The sequence below is a fragment of the Gopherus flavomarginatus genome, chromosome 4 (assembly GCF_025201925.1).
Source record: "Gopherus flavomarginatus isolate rGopFla2 chromosome 4, rGopFla2.mat.asm, whole genome shotgun sequence".
NCBI lineage: Eukaryota > Metazoa > Chordata > Testudines > Testudinidae > Gopherus > Gopherus flavomarginatus.
In genome coordinates, this window is record NC_066620.1 from 43,191,686 (window position 1) to 43,205,590 (window position 13,905).

Consider the following 13,905-nt stretch of genomic DNA (forward strand, 5'->3'; position numbering starts at 1 on the left):
TAAAATATTCCCAGACATTTCACCAGGAAAAAAGTCCATCTGCTGTCTTGGTAGACAGAATGGAGACTGAAAGTGAGACCATTCCAAAGGGAACAATGGGAGTGCCAAAATTTATCTGCCTATCTATAAAAGGGAGAAAATCAGCTGTTCATCCGTATACAAGCACACTCAGACCCCTTTTTAGCACTCATTTGACTTGAATTCTGAAAGCATAGTATTCAAAGTATTTGCATAAAACAGAAACCTTCCAAATGACTTTGGATTTAAGTGTTAAATGTGTCTGAACATAAAAAAAAAAATCTGAATCCAACATCTAATCAAATGAATGTGTTTTCAAGTAGTGTATCTATAGGCACTGAAGATCTTGAAAGTGGGATCCAGCGCTTATGTTCTTTTATTTCCTTTCAGTTTCCCTCTTCGTGTTACTCAGCTTTCCCCAATTATGTCTTTCTTTGGGGATCTACAGGATTGGAGGAAAGTTTGTGTCATTAAAAACTGCCATTCTGTGGCAAAAATTACTTATGACTTAAGATTCCGAATAGAGACTGTGAGCTCTTTGGGGCAGGGATAGTGACTCAGTATATTTATGGACAGTTCCAAGTACACTGTGGACACTACTACATAAAAATAAGAAACAATAATACAATGAACAGTAGTATAATACTTCAATGCTACTATATAATTAAATGTTATATAATATGCACTTATGCAGATATATAGTAGCAAAGTTAAAAACTTTTATGGTGTATTCTCTTTCCCTATAAAATGACTGAAATTTAGATCAGCAATAGTAAAAATCATTGTTAAAACTAAATACCAGAGGAATGGAGCTATATGAAGACATTTAAACAACTCTGATTAAAAAACACTATTGCTTAAAATGTTCAAATCTAGGCACAAAAGTCCATTTATAAGTCTGATTTTCAGGAGTAAAGAGAAGCCACTTCAGACACTGACTACAGTGAAATTTGTAGGTGCTCACTAGTTTGGACATTTGGCCTCTAATTTACTGATATACAACCAAAGAGGAGCATGACTCAGAGCAAGAGTGTGTATCTGAAAACTTTTAAGTTTAGCATTTGAATACTGTTTTTGTATTTGTTCCCTTACTTTAGTAAAACATTCAAATCAATGAGTGAAATGCTCTTTAACACACACTTTTTGCTGTACTTTTTTTTTTTTTTAATGGTACTATGCAAAGGCCACGTCCAGACTAGGAATTAAAATCGATTTTAGATACGCAACTTCAGCTACGGGAATAACGTAGCTGAAGTCGAATTTCTAAAATCGAGATACTCACCAGTCTGGACGGGGCGCCATCGATGTCCGCGGCTCTCCGCGTCGATTCCGGAACTCCGTTCGGATTGATGGAGTTCCGGAATCGATGTAAGCGCGCTCGGGGATCGATACACCGCGTCCAGACTAGACGCGATATATCGATCCCCGAGCAATCGATTTTAACCCGCCGATGCCGCGGGTTAGTCTGGACGAGGGCAAAGAGTCAGACAGATACGGACAGTTTTAGGAATTGTTTGAGGTATGGAAGATTGCATTTTTCTTTCCAGTGCTATTGAGATATATTTTTCAGTACATAGAGTGTCTCTCTGTACAGACACATATCTTCTGTAAGTAGTTAAGATAATATACCTCACATTTCTAAAAATCAGATACAATCATTTCTGTGATCTAGACAATACGAGGTGCTCTGTATGGGAAAAGGACTGGGTCAGGTGTTTTAGGACCAAAAGGTTGCATGTTAAAAACCACACATTTAAATGGAAGCCTATTTCCTTTTTTTCTTAAGTGACCTGCGATGAAATCCTGATCCCACTGAAATTAAGGGGAATTTTGCCATTGACGTCAATGGGCACAGAATTTCACCTCTGACTTTCAGAGATGCTGGGCACCTACAGCTTCCTCTGATTTCAGCGGAGGCCATGGATACCTAGCACCGCCAAAATAAAACCACTTATGTAAGTGCCTAAACAGAATCTACGCACTTTAACCATCTAAGTATGAAAACTGTGGCCCTAAGTATGTACATTCTGTCCATGATTTTTCACTTGAAAGCATCACTTTTCTGCAAAAATTAGTACCTTGCAACATAGACTTATTGTACTTATCTCAAATACTTGCTAGTACTCTGTTTATTCAAAATGTTAGACAAGGAAGTTTGAATCCTGATGAGGCATGATAAATGTCAGATAAAAAAAAGCTGAATTTATAATCACAGATAACGACTGTCTACCATTTAGCAAATAAGACAGAATAGAAGGATTCAGAGTCAATGCCAGTTAAGTGTCAACACTTCCTTCCATCTGGCATGGGGACATGACAAAAAAAAACAACAATTATAATAATTAGATCTCTATGCTGTTCTACATCTAAAACCATTACAAAATTTCAGTATTTTTCAGCTTTCATATTTTGAACATATAAAACATATGTATATAAACATACACATGCCCTGATTCACCACTACATTACTCCAATTTATTGATGTGACACCACTGATTTCAAAACTAGAGTAACAGTAGAGAATTAAGGATGTATAATTCAGTTAAAGGCAAATAATTGGGGTAGATAGTTTGATGGGAATACACACGATTATACCCACTCTTCTAATTCTGAGAATTGGAAGATCCTTAAAATGATTTGAATCATCTCTGCTAACTTTTTTATGTAGTTTTAGTTCTTACATATTGTGCAAATTAGCACAAAATATGTCTATCTTCTTTTATCCCAATTTTTTAATATAACATGTATACATAGTACATGAAGACAGTAGATGTAAAAATGTTAATGAATGGAAGCCCAAACATTTGTCAGTAGGGGTCACATGGCAATTTGCAAGGAGCACAAGGGTGGTGAAAAATTTCTGTGTAAATATACACATTTTATTTTTTTTTTAAAGTAGATCTCTCTATAATATTTCCTTCATCTTGCCTTTTCCTTGATAGATAAACAAAGTGAAATTTATTTTTTTAGGTAACCTCCAGTTAAGAGTCTTCAGTTGACCATCTTTGTTCTCAACTTGCTGTTAACAGGAAGAATCTGGCTGTCTGATTAGAGATTCACCAGTCTGCATCCAGACCTCAGGATGCAGGTTAAACAATCCTGATGTAAAGTATACTAATATCTAAGTAGAAAGTGGTCTTTTTACAAGGAGTAAGGTGGAGTTCACAGAAGATCTCGTATAAATATAAGTATAGTGCAACCTCGGAGTTATGAACAACAGAGTTACGAACTAACCAGTCAACTACACACTTTATTTGGAACCAGAAGTACACAATCAGGCAGCAACAGAGACAAAACAAACAAACAAACAAAGAAATATACAATAAAAAAGCAAATACAGCACAGTACTGTGTTAAATGTAAACTACTAAAAAAAATAAAGGGAAAGCAGCATTTTTCTTCTACACAGTAACATTTCAAAGCTGTATTAAGTCAACGTTCAGTTGTAAACTTTTGAAAGAACAACCATAATGTTTTGTTCAGAGTCACAAACATTTCACAGTTATGAACAACCTCCACGCTCAAAGTGTTCTTAACTCTGATGTTCTACTGCAAAGGGCAAAAAGACAATCTCAGTTTTCAGATTTTTATCCTATCAAAAAAGACGTTGGTGAAAAATAACTGAAAGTCAGTTTATTGGCAGCTGCTTTCATGCTTAAGATAGCAAACCCAATGACAAAACTCCAAGTGTTAACATTCCAATATGAAAAGCTAGAATCTGTCAAATTCACTCCAATCTACAATATGCATCATTACCTTTACTTGGCGCTGACTTTCTCACAGAGGCCACGTGGTCTTCAGAGATAGCAAGACGTCTCAAAACATCAGCCAATGCTGCTTTTAGCACAGTGATTTCATCTTCTTGTTGCTGCACTCTCAGTTCGAGAGCTGAAAGACGGTCCTGGACATCAGATGTGCTTGCAGCAGAGATGCTATCATCTAGTTGGGAATGGGGGGGGGGGAAAGGAGGAGGGAATTTTAATGTTTTTTCAAAACTAAAAACTACTAAAAAGAGAAGAGTTACAAAACTTATAGTGCAATCTTGTTTATCAAAAATATTTGGGAGATACTGAAGATGGTTGGATAAAGATGATAATGGTTAAGTATGGGATCATAAGCATAACCAACATAAGGAGAAGATTAAAGCCCTTAAACACTGGTGCCTACACAGGATGTTTGGAAACTGAACTTGTACTGTAATGGGAACAAGATATATGCTAAACAGGACAAGGCTGTATTTTCAAATTTGATACAAAATAAAGTATGTTCAAACATTTTGAAGTGTATTCTACTGCAACTTTTAAAGAAATAGTCTAAGCAGCCTTCGTTTTAAAGTATGACATAATTAAAAATCAATTGAAAAATACATAACTCACCAAGACCAAATTTAATGAAGTGACAACTCCAATTCAAAAATATTCTAGGTCAGATGTTTTAACTTGTTACTTTTTTTTTTTTACTGTTTTTTTTTTCACATCACCACACTGCATGATCCAAAAAAATATACTACTTTATAACATTTGGCCCGAAGTGATGAGAACAGAAAGTAAATATGCTGTGAAGGGCTCCAAAAATCTGTTTGGCCACTCAAAAATAGATTAGTATTGAAGGCATAATCCAGCCAAATCTATTCTTCAATAGTAAAATGGGAATTACAGCTTCTGCATATTCTTTGCCTTTGACAGCTCATTGCATTATTTCTGCCAAGCCAAAATAACAAATCACAGGTTTTTATTTTTAGCATAAATCAGAGTATGTGCACTACAAATGGGTTGTAAAAAATATATGTCACCCAACAAAAGGTATTCCTAAAGGTATCCTTAGTGAGTTTGGGTTTCTTAATACTCTAAACAAAATACAAGCGTAAAATCACAGGGATTCATAAACTTTGCTTATTTAATACTGGATGGATGACATATATGAAGCACATTCATACCACCAAATTATATGTAAAAGGAAACATGCAAATTATTATTTGTGAAATGTTATGCACATTTTAAATTTTGGACCCACTAGTTTCATGAAATTCAATTCAGGGAAACAATTTAAATTATAATTTTTTTTAAAGGCCTAATCCCGAAACCCCTTATTATCCAACATAGGCCCTGATCCTGCAAACACTTATACACCTGAGTAGTCCTCAAGCTCAATGTAAGTACGTGACTGCAAGAACGGATGACAAAGCACTTCCTACCTTGACTAGTCCCAATGAATTAAAAACAACGAAGGTGGTAAAGATTTGCAGCATCAGGCCCTAAGCTGTTAAAACTGATAAAACATTAACATTTGGGACTACTTATTGAAGTAGGACCAAATTCAATTTTATTGTAATTCTTAATACTGATATTTTATGAGACACAAAGAAATCACCATAGGATTTATTCAAACAAGAGAAGTTACAAGTGAAAAGTACATACAATGGCAGAAACAGCGGCAAGAATATCCAAAGAGATATTGGTGTAAAATGTTTACTTGCAGCATATGAAGGCTTGATTATCAATTTTTGCCAGCCAGATGTATTTTGAAAAAGAAAAATTAAGATTGTTTTTTGGGTTGGAAACTCACTTAAATCTAAAAGGAAGATAAATTACAAGGGGATTTGGAGAAGTGTATGTAATATGTATTTTGTAGTCCTGAGTTAATGGGAGGAAAACTATATGCTAATAATGATATGTGTATACCAATCAAAAGAAGGCTGCATTGTAAGAGATATGTAATCAGTTCAGTAATGTGGATAGCAGCTGAAAGAGTCTAAATAAAAACATCTTTAATTCTGGCAAACGTGTATGTATGCCTAAGAATACAGAAAAAAGTGAATAGCCATATTTCTTATGTCATTGGCATCTGTGGGCTACTTCAACCGCTATATAAGCATTCTGCAAGATCACCTGCCAGTAAGGGTATGTCTACACTACAGGATTATTCCGATTTTACATAAATCGGTTTTATAAAACAGATTGTATAAAGTCGAGTTCATGCGGCCACACAAAGCACAATAATTCGGTGGTGTAGGTCCATGTACCGAGGCTAGCGTCGATTTCTGGAGAGTTGCACTGCGGGTAGCTATCCCGTAGCTATCCCACAGTTCCCGCAGTCTCCCCCGCACATTGGAATTCTGGGTTGAGATCCCAATGCATGATGGTGCAAAAATAGTGTCGCGGGTGATTCTGGGTAAATGTCGTCACTCATTCCTTCCTTCGTGAAAGCAACGGCAGACAATCATTTCGTTCCCTTTTTCCCTGGATTGCCCTGGCAGATGCCATAGCATGGCAACCATGAAGCCCGTTTTGCCTTTTGTCACTGTCACCGTATGTGTACTGGATGCCGCTGACAGGGGCGGTACTGCAGCATTCATTTGCCTCTGCAAGGTAGCAGAGACGGTTACCAGTCGTTCTGTACCATCTGCTGTGCCATTGTAAATTGGTGATGAGATGATGGTTATCAGTTGTTCTGTACCATCTGCTGCTGACATGGGTGCTCCTGGCTGACCTTCACTGAGGTCGGACGGGGACGCAAAGACAAAACGTTGTATCTAAAAATAGAGTCAGTCCTGCCTAGAATATGGGGCAAGTGTACTAGAGAACCAGTGTATCAGAGAGCACAGCCGATCCGTGTTAGATCCCGCAGAAATGATGATCTGCATGCCATTCTACGGGGTGCCCCTGCAACAACCCCACCCGTTGCTTCCCTCCTCCCCCAACCCTCCTGGGCTACCGTTGCAGTGTCCCCCCTTTTGTGTGATGAAGTAATAAAGAATGCAGGAATAAGAAACACTGATTTTTTAGTGAGATAAAATGAGGAGGAGGCAGCCTCCAGCTGCTATGATAGTCCAGGCAGGACATTAAACGGTGGGGGGGAGAGGAGCCCAGCATCCTGCTACTATGATACTCCTGGCAGTACAGAAACTTTTCTTTAGACATGAAAGCGGGAGGGGGGCTCATGTAGCTCAGCCCCCCGTTGCTATGATGAGGATGGTTACCAGCTGTTCTGTACCATCTGCCGGGAATAACCGGGAGTCATTCCTATTTTTACCCACCTGAGGCCAGCCAGAAGCACTCATGGGATGATGATAATGACGACTACCAGTACTTCTGCACTGTACTGTCTGCCACCAGCGAAGGGAGGGGAGAGGACGCTGCTGTTCAGTAGATATACGGTGACATTGAAAAAAGTCAAGAAACGATTTTTTTCCCTTTTCTTTCATGGGGGAGGAGAGCAGTAAATTGACGAGATATACCCCGAAACACCCCGGACAATCTGTTTGACCCTACAGGCATTGGGAGCTCAGCCAAGAATGCAAATATTTTTCGTAGACTGCTGGGGACTGTGGGATAGCTGGAGTCCTCAGTACCCTCTCCCTTCCTCCATAAGCATCCATTTGATTCTTTGGCTTTCCGTTACGCTTGTCACACAGCATTGTGCTGTGGACTCTGTATCATAGCCTGGAGATTTTTTTCAAATGCTTTGGCATTTCATCTTCTGTAAAGGAGCTCTGATAGAACAGATTTGTCTCTCCATACAGCAATCAGATCCAGTAGCTCCCGTACAGTCCATGGTGGAGCTCTTTTTGGATTTGGGACTGCATGGCCACCTGTGCTGGTCAGAGCTCCAAGCTGGGCAAACAGGAAATGAAATTCAAAATTTCGCGGGGCTTTCCTGTCTGCCTGGCCACTGAATCCGAGTTCAGATTGCTGTCCAGAGCGGTCACAGTGGTGCACAGTGGGATACCGCCCAGAGGCCAATACCGTCGATTTGCGGCCACACTAGCCCTAATCCGATATGGTAATATCGATTTTAGCGCTACTCCTCTCGTTGGGGAGGAGTACAGAAACCAGTTTTAAGAACCCTTTATATCGATATAAAGGGCCTCGTTGTGTGGATGGGTGCAGGGTTAAATCGGTTTAAGGCTACTAAAATCGGTGTAAACGCGTAGTGTAGACCAGGCCTAAGAGACTAAAAGTCTTCATGCCCAAAAGAGATAACTTAAAAGAGAGAGAGAGAGAGAGAGAATGAATGAATGAATGAATTGTTACAACATATGGAGGAAAAAGGTAATGCCACCAGTGCAAGATTACACATTTTATTTCCATGCACTTTGAGTGGATATAAGAATAAATTTCTGATTTTTGCAGAAAGCTATGTTAAGAAGCATAACACAAACAGATTGTGCACCATTATATCTTACTCAAGTCAGAAAAGAAACCTAAGTTCCTTAGTGCACAAAGAATGAACAAATGCTTTTAAATCCCCCATGTCAAACAAGTGACAAAACATAAAAAGATGTATTTTAAAATTTTGCTCAAAATAAGGAGTGCATGTTATCTCTGAACTAATAAAAACTTAGAAATGTTATAACTCATGAGGAAGTGACTGGACTTCCTGGAATTCCAAAAAGTACAACCCAATTATACTTTTGCTAAATAAAGATATTATGAGCATTCAAATAAAATATGGAAACATTGTTGTCAATTTCACAACGAAAACTGCAACCATAATCCAGCTATGTTGTCTTAAGACAAGGAAGACATTAATTGTAATTAAAATTAAAGATATACTGAAAGTATATCAAAATAACTATAAGGATCTTTAAAGTTCATCTTATGGTAGTAGCAATCAAAACCAAAATACTACAGCTATCACATAATACACCACCAAATCGATTAGCCCAAACTGAAGTGCTTCATATGGAAATAAAAAATATAAATAGCAGCTAAAAGTCTTACAAAGAGTAAATCCCCAGGCACTATAGATACACTACAGATTACTATAAAACATTTGTAAAAAGAAACAAGCAGCCGTCTTTTAGTTACGTTCCATCACAGTTTTAAAAGCCAGACATTACCATGCTTACTGTGTGAAGTTCAATAGTAATTACCAAACAAGGCCCCATTACTTAGGACTTACCTACACTAGCCTATAATTCAGACTATGGGCATATGAATAGTGGTTCACACCAAAGTGCTGGGCTGTAACTCCTCTGTGTGGATGCTGTGGGATGAACTAAAAGGTTCCCAGTTCATATTAACATAGCCCTCTTCAAACAGGACTACACTCCTACACAGCAGCAGCTCCTTGCCTTCGCAGTAGACGGTGCAGTAGGACTGATAGCCATTGTATGTCTCCCGGGTGCTCCTGGCAGACCTCAGTGAGGTCAATCAGGGGCGCCTGGACAGATATGGTATCTTCCTCTTAGAGCACCGAATGGCAACATGGGAAGGAGGGTAGGCAGTTATACAGTGGATGCAGCGGGGGTCTGTGCTCTTGTTGGATTTCCTGCATCTCCAACCGATCCTTCAGTATGTCCGTTTGCTCCCCCAACAGACGCTTCATCATGTCCGTTTGCTCCCCCATTAGCCTCAGCATCATGTCCTGCCTCCACTCTTCGCACTCACTTAATTCTTTCCTAGCCTCTGCCACTGAATGCCTCCATGCATTAAGCTGTGCCCTATCAGCATCGGTGGACTGCATGAGCTAGGAAAACATGTCTTGCGAGTGCATTTTTCTCACCTTCTAATCTGTGACAACCTCAGGGATGGAGATGATAGGTGGGAGCTGTCAAGGTATTATTCCCACTTTGAACTTTAGCAGCCGAAAAGTGGGGACCTCCATGTACCCTTCTAAGCTTAATAATTCCTAGCTTAGATTTGATGGCGACGCCACCAGCCAAAATATAGTGTTTGGCGCACTTTCTGTTCCCCCAAAAACCTTCTCTGGTGAACCCAAGACCCAAACCCCTTGGGTCTTAAAACAAGGAGAAATAAACCATCCCCTCTCCTTTCCCCCTCCCAGACTTTCCCCTCCCTGGGCTACCCTGAGAGACTACACTGATCCAAACTCCTTGGATCTTAAAACAGAGAGGAATTAACCTCCCCCCCATTCTTTCCCCCACCAATCCCTGGTGAGTTCAGACCTAATCCCCTTGGGTCTTAAACAAGAAAAAAAAATCAATCAGGTTCTTAAAAAAGAAAGATTTTAATTAAAGAAAGAAAAAGTAAAAATTATCTCTGTAAAATTAGGATGGAAAATGTTTACAGGGTATTCAGCTCATATAGACTAGAGGGACTTCCCCCGCGCCCCCTCCCAGCCTGAAATTCAAGTTACAGCAAACAGAGGTAAAAATATTTCCAGCAAAATACACATTCACAAGTTAAGAAAACAAACATAAGACTAATCCGCCTTTTCTACCTAGTACTTACTATTTTGAACATGAGAGACTGTTTCAGAAAGATTGGAGAAATCTGGGGTACACGTCTGGTTCCTCTTAGCCCCAAGAGCAAACAAAGAACAAAACAAACAGCACAAACAAAGACTTCCCTCCACCAAGATTTGAAAGTATCTTGTCCCCGCATTGGTCCTCTGGTCAGGTGGTCAGCTAGGCTAGGTGAACTTCTTAACCCGTTACAGGTAAAAGAGACATTAACCCTTAACTATCTGTTTACGACACACACCCCATATCTCAGACAGTGTGGAACCACACTGGTGGTGATTTCTTCCTAGAACTTTAGAATAAACAGATTAATAAACACATGCACCTTTACATATAATACTAGTTATGTAAAACTACAAGATTTTCCACATTTTAAGGACAATTTTTAACCAGTTGATTGTGGGAAACTTTCACGGGAGAGTGCATCAGCTACTTTGTTAGAAGCTCCTGAAATGTGTTGAATTTCAAAATCAAAATCTTGGAGTGCTAAACTCCATCCAAGAAGTTTTTCGTTGTTTTCCTTGGTCGTATGAAGCCACTTTAGCGCAGCATGGTCAGTGTGTAGCTGGAACCGCCGTCCCCAAACGTATGGGTGTAGCTTTTCCAGGGCATACGAATGGCGTAGCATTCTTTTTCACTGATTGACGAGTGGCTTTCCCTCTCAGACAGTTTCTTGCTGAGAAACACGACAGGATGGAAGTTTTGATCCGGTCCTTCCTGCATTAAAACTGCTCCCACACCACACTCAGATGCATCTGTGGTTACTAGGAATGGTTTGTAAAGTCTGGGGCCCTTAGCAAAGGGTCAGACATGAGGGTCGCCTTAAGCTGGGTAAAGGCCTTCTGACACTGATCAGTCCACTTAACTGCATTTGATTGGGTCTTTTTGGTCAGGTCTGTTAGTGGGGCAGCGGTTTGGCTGTAGTGTGGTACAAATGGCCTGTAATACCCGGCCAAACCTAAGAAGGACTGGACCTGTTTCTTTGACTTTGGGACAGGCCACTTTTGGATAGCGTCCACCTTGGCCTGTAGGGGGTTTATGTTCCTTGACCCACCTGGTGTCCAAGGTAAGTCACTCTGGTTTGGCCTACTTGACACTTTTTAGCCTTAACAGTTAGTCCTGCCTGCCTGATGCGCTCAAAGACTTTTTCCAGGTGTTCTGCCCATGAACCAGAAAAAATGGGCACATCATCGAGGTAGGCAACTGCATATTCTCCCAATCCTGCTAGGAGACCATTTACAAGTCTTTGGAAGGTGGCGGGTGCATTTCGCAGCCCGAAAGGAAGTACATTCAATTTATACACTCCTGCATGGGTGATGAAGGCTGACCTTTCTTTGGCGGGTTCATCCAGTGGTACTTGCCAGTACCTCTTGGTTAAGTCTATTGTAGATATGAACAGGGCACATCCCAATTTTTCCAATAGCTCATCGGTGCGTGGCATTCGATAATTGTCGGGACAAGTTACAGCATTTAGCTTACGGAAGTCCATGCAAGAGCCTATTTCCCCATCTGGTTTGGGTACCAGAACCACTGGAGATGCCCATGCGCTGGTAGAGGAGCGGATTATACCCATCTGTAGCATGTTCTGGATCTTCCGTTCTATAGCAGCTTGGGCATGAGGAGACACCCGGTAGGGTGGGGTTCTAATTGGGTGAGCATTACCTGTGTCAATGAAGTGGTATGCCTGTTCAGTCCGTCCTGAGGTGGCTAAGAACAATGGAGCAAAGCTAGTGCACAGCTTCTTGCTCTGTTGCCACTGCAGATATTCCAAGGTTGTGGAGAGGGTCACCTCTTCCACGCCACCGTTACTCTTTCCTTTGTAGTAGACACCTTTAGGCCTCTCAGCGTCATCTCCCTGGGCTTTAAACTGACAAACCTCTAAGTTTCTGGAATAAAAGGGCTTGAGAAAATTAACATTGTACACATTAGGCTTTAGGGAGGAGGTGGGAAATGCTATGAGACAGTTAACAGCTCCCAGGCGCTCTTGGACCGTGAATGGTCCTTCCCATGACGCTTCCATCTTATGGGCCTGTTGCGCCTTCAAGACCATAACCTGGTCTCCTACTTTGAAGGAACGCTCTCTGGTATGTTTATCATACCAGGCCTTTTGCGCTTTCTGAGCATCCTTTAGGTTTTCTTTAGCAAGGGCTAAAGAGTGTCGGAGGGTGCATTGCAGGTTGCTTACAAAGTCTAAAATATTAGTTCCTGGAGAAGGCGTAAACCCCTCCCATTTCTGCTTCACCAACTGTAATGGCCCCTTAACCTCATGGCCATACACAAGTTCAAACGGTGAAAACCCCAAACTGGGATGTGGTACAGATCTGTAAGGAAAAAGCAACTGCTGCAACACTAGGTCCCAATCATTGGAGTGTTCATTTACGAATTTACGTATCATGGCCTCCAAAGTTCCATTAAACCTTTCCACCAGGCCATTAGTTTGATGGTGGTAAGGGATGGCAACCAAGTGATTCACCCCATGAGCTTCCCACAGATCTTTCATGGTCCCTGCCAGGAAATTAGTTCCTGAATCTGTAAGGATGTCAGAGGGCCAAACTACCCTGGCAAAAATGTCTGTTAAGGCTTGGCACACAGTTTTAGCCCTGCTGCTGCTTAGAGCTACTGCTTCCGGCCATCGGGTAGCAAAGTCCACGAAAGTCAGTATGTACTGCTTTCCTCTGAGGGTCTTTTTTGGGAAAGGACCCAGAATATCCACAGCTACTTGCTGAAATGGGACCTCAATTATGGGGAGTGGCTGGAGAGGGGTCTTGACCTGGTCTTGGGGCTTCCCCACTCTTTGGCACACCTCACAAGACCGGACATAATTAGCAACGTCCTTGCCCATTCCCTCCCAGTGGAAGGACTTCCCCAACCGGTCTTTGGTTCTGTTCACCTCAGCATGGCCACTGGGATGATCATGGGCTAAGCTTAAGAGCTTTCCCCGGTACTTAGTTGGAACTACAAACTGTTTTTGAGGATGCCAGTCTTCCTGGTGTCCACCAGAAAGAGTTTCCTTGTATAAAAGTTCTTGTTATATAACAAACCGGGATCAGTTAGAAGAGCTGAGAGGTGGTGGGGTGCTCCGTGCCACCGCCCAAGCTTTCTGAAGGCTGTCATCTGCTTCCTGCTCACTCTGGAACTGTTCCCTTGAAGCTGGAGACACCAGTTCTTCCTTAGAATGTGGACTTGGGCTTGGTCCCTCTTGAAGCGATGTCGGTGACGGGGTTGTTTTCGTCAATGGTGAACCGCTCTCCGCTGGTGCACTATGCGATATTTCAGGCTCTGGCTGAGCCTCTTGGGTAGGGTTGTTTGCTGCTTCTGCTAGTTCAGGCCCACTGGCGCCCTCTGGCATTGGGGTTGAAGATGGGTTTGCAAGCGCTGGCGTCAGTGCTGGCAACGGTTCTGGTGCTGGTTGCTTTTCCAGTTCCGGTTCTGGGACTGGATGCACTGTGGCTGTTGCCATCGTTAGTAGGGGATCCAGTCCACCACCTCTGTCTGGGTCTCTGGTAACAGACAGGGCCCTTGTGAACGGCTCAGGAACAGGGATGGGTCTGGAAGCTTGCCTGGCTTGGCTGCGTGTAACCATTCCCGCCGTTTCACTTGGTTGGCCAAGTCTTCCCCCAGTAGCATGGGGATGGGATAATTGTCATAGACTGCAAAAGTCCATATTCCTGACAAGCCCTT

General features: G+C 41.4%; 1 protein-coding gene across 4 annotated transcripts in view; it reads right to left on the minus strand.

Moving 5' to 3' along the window:
- The window catches only part of EML4 (EMAP like 4), a 273,784-nt gene that overhangs the window by 116,567 nt on the left and 143,312 nt on the right, over positions 1 to 13,905 (minus strand). For all 4 annotated transcript variants that reach the window (XM_050951783.1, XM_050951784.1, XM_050951785.1 and 1 more), the window contains one exon: positions 3,774 to 3,956. In XM_050951783.1, coding sequence (XP_050807740.1) covers positions 3,774 to 3,956 — 183 coding nt within the window. The remainder of the gene's footprint in view (positions 1 to 3,773; positions 3,957 to 13,905) is intronic.